Source organism: Periophthalmus magnuspinnatus, chromosome 3 (assembly GCF_009829125.3).
Source record: "Periophthalmus magnuspinnatus isolate fPerMag1 chromosome 3, fPerMag1.2.pri, whole genome shotgun sequence".
NCBI classification, from domain to species: Eukaryota; Metazoa; Chordata; class Actinopteri; order Gobiiformes; family Gobiidae; genus Periophthalmus; species Periophthalmus magnuspinnatus.
Genome location: NC_047128.1, coordinates 29,821,612 through 29,829,449, shown reverse-complemented (window position 1 = coordinate 29,829,449; position 7,838 = coordinate 29,821,612). Strand labels below are relative to the sequence as shown.

Sequence of the window (7,838 nt, the reverse complement as noted above, 5' to 3'; positions counted from 1 at the left end):
TGACAGTGGATACGATTTTCTGCAGCGTTTCAGCCCAACGTGAACATTTAGCACCATGGACAGCGCCCTGCGCTTTTGCTTTAAACATGTTACACTTGTAAAATACAAACGTTTCCGTCAGCTCAAGGGAACAGGAAGCCATCACATTAAAAACAGTTGTAAGTAAATAAATTATAGATAAAACTACAAATCTACAAGTTAAACCTATGAATGAATGCGTTGACATAAAGTCTTCTTATCGATACTTAATCAGTGTCATTACTTATGTCTCTTATATCTCCATATACTTATATCTCCTCACTACAAGTAACGTTAAGTTCGCGTTAAACCAAAAGTCCCTCTGTACCTGTCCGTGATGCTCTTGAAGGTAGTGCACTTGTTTAGCGGTGACTCGCTGATGTTGTCCGCTCAAACTCATGGGCTCGACTGAGGAGGAGCGCGCTCTGGGCGGAGGAGAGTGGAGACAGTGCACTGATGTAAGGCGCTGCTCCACACTCGCACTCTTATGATAGTTCAAAAGTGAATTTGGTATACCGAGGAACAGTCCACTTCTCTATGGATAGAAGCCACAGTCTCACTTAGGCAATGCAGACTATTACTATTACTGTGCAGTAAACGCACAAAAGGCTATCTCAGTTACAAATGAGACTATCACGCAGACGTATTTGAAGTCCTAAGGGACCACACAGGTGTGTATAGACATTGCGTGGGTTTGTTTGTACCAGAAGTGCCCTGGGCAGTTTCATTACATGCGTTAGTAGACCTGGAAAGGGTACGCATACACTGCACACAGACATGATCCAGCTGTTGGATCATCTGTATGTGTTAAATAACCTATTACTTAAAGAACTGACTGGTTGCATAATGCATCGTTTTCTCTTCAACCTCTTACAGTCCACCCACTAATGTATTGTTTTCATGAATGTATTTCTAGACATTACATAACATTTATTGAGCAACAAAACAGTTCTCAAGTTTCATCAAACCATACAACAGGAGGGGTTTTATTTATTATCAGTATTGGTACAATGTTACAGGTAAACCAGGGCCAGAGCTGCTTATTTCAGTACCTCCACATCTCCACAAGTGATAAAGGCTTTGAAATAACAAGTGTCCTTCAGAGTCAGGAACTTTTTTTTTTATTTCTGCTTTACACCTGTACATTTGTGTTTGATTTTTGAAGATGTTTGAACAGAGAAATGGTTTACAGGCTTCTCAGTGGTACGATGTGAAGCTTTTTTGGGTCTATTAATTATCTGCTTTGATGATCATCAGATTATCAAACCTTTCGACACAAACTGGTTTACCACCACTGCAGAAGCCTCAGTAATGAGACATCTATGCCTGCAGCATCTCAGACTCTGCATTACCCTAACCGCCACGGTCCTGTGCATGTTCACCCTCACTGCCTGTTTGTCCATGGGTGCTCCAAGTAAAAACCGCCTGCTTTGGGGCACACACCTGAGCCCAGTTACGCCACAGCTCCAAACAACTGCCATCTGCTGCTGTGTCAGAGCAGCACCCCACAGGACACTCATCTTTACACATGGATTAGCCACTCCAAATCTCCCACTGCCTCTCACCTCTGTGGCACTAGTTTAGATAAAACATATTAATTTCCTGTACAGTCACTTTGCACTTACACTTCACACATGTATCATTTATAAATATCAAGTCAGTTTTAAATATGTCTCAGTAGCATTTTTTTTTTTTTTGGTTGACAAAAAATCCACAATTTATATAAGATACCACAAGTTGCTGAATCTAAGCTAAGTTTACAAAGCACATTTTTTATTAATGTAACATCTGGTGAAACCTAAGTTCTTAAACATTTAGTCATGACATTTAAAAAAATATATAAACTATTACTCATGCATTGTCTATTCTAATAATTGATTACTGGGCCGTTTCAAAAGGACTCTGAAATATTAAACTTGCCTTTACATACTTTACCTTAGCAAATTTAAGATGAGGTGAAGATCTAAACAAAAACTCAAGCCTGTTTTTAACGTAATGTAGTCCAAGGCTACGACCACTCCTTTAAGACTATAATATTCAATAGAATATCCTAATATCACTTTAATCAGTAAATGTCTTGACAGCGCATGTCAAGAATGAATGGGACCATCCATTAGAGTTCAAGCCATAAAGTGCAAGTCATTCTCTAACCAAAACGACTTGACTGGCCATTCACCTTCATTAACTGAATTATTTATTTGCATTTGGACTGTCTGAACACAAGGGACAAAACAGATGCAAAGACAAGGGCAAAAACAAGTTTAAGTTCCTTGAATACAAGCATCTAACTGAATACAATTAGAATGAATTAGACTGTGCAAGGCATTAGAACCTCCATCCTGGCTTCAAATCTAGAAGCTTCAAATACATTTTTCAGATTTTGTTTGAACCAAAATTTGTTAATAACAATTTGAATGCAAAGCTACGCTACTTGGCACCTGCTTCATCGATTTAAGATCATTAACCTGGCAAAGACAGTGAAGGTTAACAACCTGCCTAGATTAAGACTACAATTTATAAGACTGAGGGGGTTAAGCCACCCTTGAAACGCTCAACATTAGCAAACCTACTTTGCAGCTCTGGCGCCATCTACTGGAGGTAAAACGTGCAGGTTTAAAACGTGCATATTTTAATGCATTTGCCCTAAAGCCTTAAAAGTAAGTCACAAATTCTCCATAAGATATTTTAACAATTTATTTTGCAAAGTTTTATGATCATTTTCACTTCTTTTTCTCCACATCCTGCTCTGCAGCTTCCTTTGCTCTCTTTGCACGAATACCAAATAGACGTGCATTGGCACGAGCCATACGCAGGCTGGCAAAAGCCTTGAAGTTCTTCTCATCTTCCGAGATAATGCGGGCCTTCTCTTTCTTGTGCATCTGAGGAAAAAGAGCCATTGTTTAACTACATGAAACAAAATGTGTCAAGAGCAATTTGGATAGCGCTTTAATTTACCATTTTAATGGGCATAACTGGACCAGAAAGTTGAGTGGCCATTTTAAGTTCCTCCTCCTGTGCAAAAAAAATATATATACATCTCATTTGGTGAGATTAACAGCGTTTCTCACATTCCATGTTAAACAAGAGTCACAGTAGCACATTTTGGGTAGGGTGAGTAGCATCTATCCCAAACAAGAGACTGCTGTAAAAAATATGACTAGGCAACAACCTGTTGGCATAATGGCATCAACTTCTAATGTCCAGGCTTTGAAAATGCGCTTTGCCATAGTGTACTCACAGTGCTGTCTCCCTTCTTAGGAGCAGTAGCCTTCCTGGGGAACAAGATGAGCTTGGAGCGGTACTCCTTCAGACGCTGCACATTGGCCTGAAGAGATTCTGTGGATCTGTTACGGCGGCGAGGGTCAACAGCAATGCCAATGGTGCGGGCAGTCTTTTTGTGGATGCCAGCCGCCTTTAGAAAATAAAGTAGATGCACATTTAATTTGAAGTATGTTGATCATTGCTTATTTAGCACAACACGGCATAAGCAGTACATAAAGCAGTCATCAGAAAAAGGGTTCAAAGTTTTCATCAAAAAAATACAGAGATTCCGGAGATTTGTCATCATCTGACTGCAACAGACATAATGAATATTTGATGCCTCCAACCAGGAGATCTGTCCCTTCATTGGTATTAGACTCAGAAAAAGAATTCAAAGAACCAATAAGTTAACTATACAGTTTAAATAATTTCCACTACAAAAAAGGCAACAAGAGAAAAGTGATGAGTCTTATACCTCAAACCAGAATACAGAGCATTAGAACCATTGATAGTTCTAGGTTTAAACATTCAGTTTATCATGGCAGCTCTTCCAAAAAAAAAAAAAAAAAGTTTACCTTGAGCTCCTCGAGAGTGAACCCACGTCCAGCGCGAACCTTGGTGTGATATCTGACTGTAGGACATCTAACCTGAGGCCTCAGAGGTCCAGCAACAGGACGGGGGGCAATACGCCGAGCCTTAGCCTGACGGGCCTTTCGCCTAATTGAAAAAACAAAAAATGATGATATGCAAGATTGCAGAACTCAATTCACTGGAGATACACCAATAAGGAAGGTCATTATTCCCCAAAGACTCCCATTATCCAAAATGTAGCCCGTAACGAGCTTAAATCATATAAAAGCAAGTCCTATATCCAGCTATATATCAAGTCTTATATCCAGCTGTGGCCTTCCATCAAACCATGTAGCTGTATTAAAACAACAATTACAACATTGTGGTGGCTAATGTTATTAGCATTCTGCTGCCCCATGCGTCTCTTCTAGTGCTTACCTGCGGATCTTTCTAGCTGGCTGGTTGAACCATGTGCGCACTCTTTTTTGCCAGTCTTTGTGGAAGTGGGGATTCAGGATCATTCCATTCCGGCTGGGGGCCATGACTGCCTATTTCCCTGCAACAAACCATAGGACACTGACATGAGCTGGCGGCTGACATGCCGGCACACATCACTCGATGCTCCGTAATGCTAATAAGCTAACACAAGCTCCAATGTGAGTTTAGACAGAGCAGAACTTAACAGCCCTTATAAAATAATTGTCGGCACATCAGGCTTTGGGCTGATAGTGAAAACACATCTTCGTTAAACCCCCAAATCACTAAAAACGGCAATACATGCTAACCACAAAATGAGATGGTTACTGGTAGAACACCTATCTCTACCACAGCTAAATGAAAGTATTATGTGTAAAAAGAAATACTATTTCAGACGACCAACAAAACCCGCAATTGTACAATGTATGCGATGCCCTATTGCACCGCTTAATTGTGGAGGATTGTTAAAGATTGTACAAAATCGTTGGAGAAAACGGCAAAGTACCTACAAGGGAGGAAAATGGCCGAAGGAAAAAGGAAGTGACGTTGTCGTGGCTCGTGGGTTATGGATCAGCCAGCCAATCACTGAACCTGTCTCGCGCATTCACTGCCGGGCTCGGCTTTACAACGGATTTTGGAACGTATTCTTTTTTTACTCATTATATGATTTAACTTTCTAAAAATTATCACGCGTTTAGAAAGGCGAGTGTCAAATTAACCACCGATAGATTTTGTCAAAATGCTTTTATTTATACCCTGGCCCAAATAAAGTGCACTAAGTAACTTTTCTGGTGAGGGCGTTTGTCCACATAGTTTAGTACTGCTTTCCCTGGGATGATTCACAGCAGGCCTATAGCATGAAACTTATCTAGCCTAATTGCAGCCATGACGACAAGCAGGTGACACCACTAAGCACGTGACACCACCCGGCACGTGACACCACCAGGCACAGTTCCAGGTCAAATTAGTGGAGACCCCGCCCACTCAAACTAAGGTTATTTTTTTCATAAAACAAATAAAATCAGCAATAACTCCCAGACATGCAAGACAAGCAGCTGGCGGATCCCCAAAAGTTACACAGTTGTATCCAGTGCACCTTTAAAGTAGCACCTACAGAGGCACTAAAAACAATTCAGTTGTGTAGGCTCCTTCACAATATTTAAAAGGTTTAGATGCATTTATTGATGTCTAATGCATTAATCATTGTGGTTTAAAAGCAATTATTTATTTTATGATGAAAATTATGTCTATCATCCATAATTTACAGGAAGTTTAATTTTTGATGATATGGATATCTCCTAATTTTATATTTTTATTAGTATTATTTTATAATTAGCAAGGTCTATTTTAAGTTCATAACATCAGATTTTTATAGACACTAAATATAGTGGTTCATGTACTGTGGATATACTTCATTAATCATTTATCCTATCTCAGCCAATCTTCCACGGAGGGCAAAGGTCAAGGTGGTGCAGTGCTAGTACAATGCACTGAAGGGTTAGTCATGCATGCAAGAGACATGCGTATGCTGATAAAAAATAATAATAAATTAAAAATTAAAGAATATTTAGGAAAAATACTTTATATAAAAGTTTATTAGGTCTACATGAAACGCTTTCCCCATGTACAACATAAAACAATAGGCCTATGACTATTATTTCCACTGAAAATATTACTATTGAGAGATACAGAAATGATTTAGCCTACTTCAATAGTTTCTGTATCAAAATAAATACTTCAGAGATGTTTAGAAGCTGGGTTAGTAAACATGTTTATATTGCTTGGTGATTGCCACGATTATGACAATTACAGGTTTTCAACAACAGTCTTAATCCTCAAGTGACTTAACAAATTTATCGTAGGCGGATTGATCCATGAGACCATCAAGTTCTTCAGGCTTTTCAATGCTCATCTTGATTAGCCATCCTATGAAAAGAACACATTTTAATTAAAACAAAATTGTAAAATGAACATAAGTTCCTCATTGCTTTTAAACTCATAAATGCTGATGGAACTACCTTCTCCATAACAGTCTTTGTTTACAAGTCCTGGGTTTTCTGCCAGTTCTGTGTTGATTTCAGAAACTTCACCTGTGAGGGGTGAGTATAATTCACTGGCAGCCTTTACACTTTCCAAGGCACCAAATTCCTCTAAAACACAAATGAAAATGTTAATTATGTTTCCCAGGAACAAAGGTCTACACTTGTACGTACCCATTTGTTCAAGTTTTTGGCCAACTTCTGGGAGCCCACAGTACACCACGTCTCCCAGTGCTTCCTGCAATAATATGCATTTAAAAGGGTTGTTTCTAAATATAAGAATGTAATGAGTGATATTAAGTTATATGCAATGATATTGTGGTCAATTACTACTGAATACTTTTAGCTGAGTTGTACATGTTATCAACTGACCCAAACAGTCATAAAACATTATTCTTGCTGGTACAGTAAAGCTGAGAACAAAGGCTTGTACAAAAGTTCAACTACTTGAGTGCATATCTAAAATTAGATAGGCATACTCAAGAGGGCCCCTCTGAACAGTGCAATAAATCAATAAATACAATGACATATCTCCTATAACCTACCTGGGCATAATTACTGATGCCAACAGTGCCAATGCTTCCCTCTACCCGCACCCATTCATGTTTATCTGTGAACTTTAGAGCTGTGTGGAGAACAAAATACATATATTTTAAGAATTGTTCAATAATGAAATGAACAACACTCAAGACAAAACAAGTTGGAGGCTATATTTAGCCTTTAACTTATGTGCCGCTGCTGGTGTAACTAGTTTGAGCAAAGTGTGCAATCAAAACCTGACTGTCAATGTGATGCCCAAAGGAAAAACTCTGCTGAATACTTCCACCAGAGCAGAACTTCCAACAAGTTTCAACTAGTTAGTGTTCTTGATACGTTGTTTCGAGAAGCGAAAAACACTAATTTGTTGCGTGCTACAATCACGGGACTGCCAATTACATGTTCATCTCATTGTATTTAAGACTAGAGTAGCCCACTACAGACAAACATGCAAAGTTTAATAATGGCCAAAGCAAACACGTGGTTACGCGAAAAAACAAGCAGTGAGTTTTCTCACACCTCTGCACCACTGTAGCAAAGTGACAACCAGGGGTTTTGCAGACAGGAATGCGAGGTCATTCCACATGTTAATGTCATGCGACAGCTTCACTGTGAAAGCAACTTTATTGTGTTTTACCTGTGGACAGCGTCGAGCTGGAGCTCAGCGCCCGCGATGCGTCGCTCCTCAAAAGCAGACGAGCAGCTGAAAACTGCCCTGTCTGCAAGGGCTGAACGAGTCTGGGAGACAACTTTACAGACAGGCTTCGCAATACTGCTCTCATCGCCATCTTCTCTCTGTTTGGCCACTCTTTAAACGAGTGCACACATACACTTGGCCGCGGGAGCGCGCACCATCTCTCTCTCTCTCTCTCTGTGCGGAGGGCGTGCTTTTACTTCATCCACTGCTCTGAGAGCAACAGAGCTGCAACAAGTGCT

General features: G+C 39.8%; 2 protein-coding genes and 1 non-coding gene across 4 annotated transcripts; all 3 read right to left on the bottom strand.

The window, feature by feature from the left end:
* Positions 1-2,694: 2,694 nt before the first annotated feature.
* Positions 2,695-4,933, bottom strand: rpl13 (ribosomal protein L13). 2 transcript variants are annotated; one of them, XM_033982935.2, is made up of 6 exons: positions 4,832-4,933; positions 4,288-4,405; positions 3,855-3,996; positions 3,257-3,430; positions 2,974-3,030; positions 2,695-2,897 (listed from the first exon to the last, which is right to left on the bottom strand). In XM_033982935.2, the coding sequence occupies exons 2-6, from the start codon at positions 4,389-4,391 to the stop codon at positions 2,739-2,741; spliced, it is 636 nt and encodes a 211-aa protein (XP_033838826.1). In that variant the 5' UTR covers positions 4,392-4,405; positions 4,832-4,933; the 3' UTR covers positions 2,695-2,738. The 2 variants fall into 2 exon arrangements, with proteins under 2 accessions (XP_033838826.1, XP_055088477.1); XM_055232502.1 differs by having other exon boundaries at positions 4,836-4,859.
* LOC117393944 (small nucleolar RNA MBII-202) lies at positions 3,506-3,585 on the bottom strand. Its single transcript, XR_004543322.1, has one exon. It is a non-coding gene; the product is annotated as a small nucleolar RNA MBII-202 (small nucleolar RNA).
* A 1,148-nt stretch (positions 4,934-6,081) lies between the features above and the next one.
* gcshb (glycine cleavage system protein H (aminomethyl carrier), b) lies at positions 6,082-7,753 on the bottom strand. The gene is made up of 5 exons (XM_033982947.2): positions 7,540-7,753; positions 6,911-6,990; positions 6,540-6,603; positions 6,345-6,476; positions 6,082-6,252 (listed from the first exon to the last, which is right to left on the bottom strand). The coding sequence occupies exons 1-5, from the start codon at positions 7,688-7,690 to the stop codon at positions 6,155-6,157; spliced, it is 525 nt and encodes a 174-aa protein (XP_033838838.1). The 5' UTR covers positions 7,691-7,753; the 3' UTR covers positions 6,082-6,154.
* Positions 7,754-7,838: the final 85 nt, after the last annotated feature.

Coding starts and splice junctions, on each gene's coding strand:
- rpl13 (XM_033982935.2), bottom strand. CDS start 4,391: ATGGCCCCCAGCCGGAATGGAATGATCCTGAATCCCCACTTCCACAAA. Junction 3,431..3,854: donor TCACTCTCGAGGAGCTCAAG/GTAAACTTTTTT, acceptor TATTTTCTAAAG/GCGGCTGGCATCCACAAAAA. Junction 2,898..2,973: donor CAGTTATGCCCATTAAAATG/GTAAATTAAAGC, acceptor CTTTTTCCTCAG/ATGCACAAGAAAGAGAAGGC.
- gcshb (XM_033982947.2), bottom strand. CDS start 7,690: ATGGCGATGAGAGCAGTATTGCGAAGCCTGTCTGTAAAGTTGTCTCCC. Junction 6,477..6,539: donor CCAAAAACTTGAACAAATGG/GTACGTACAAGT, acceptor TTTGTGTTTTAG/AGGAATTTGGTGCCTTGGAA. Junction 6,253..6,344: donor CAAAGACTGTTATGGAGAAG/GTAGTTCCATCA, acceptor TTCTTTTCATAG/GATGGCTAATCAAGATGAGC.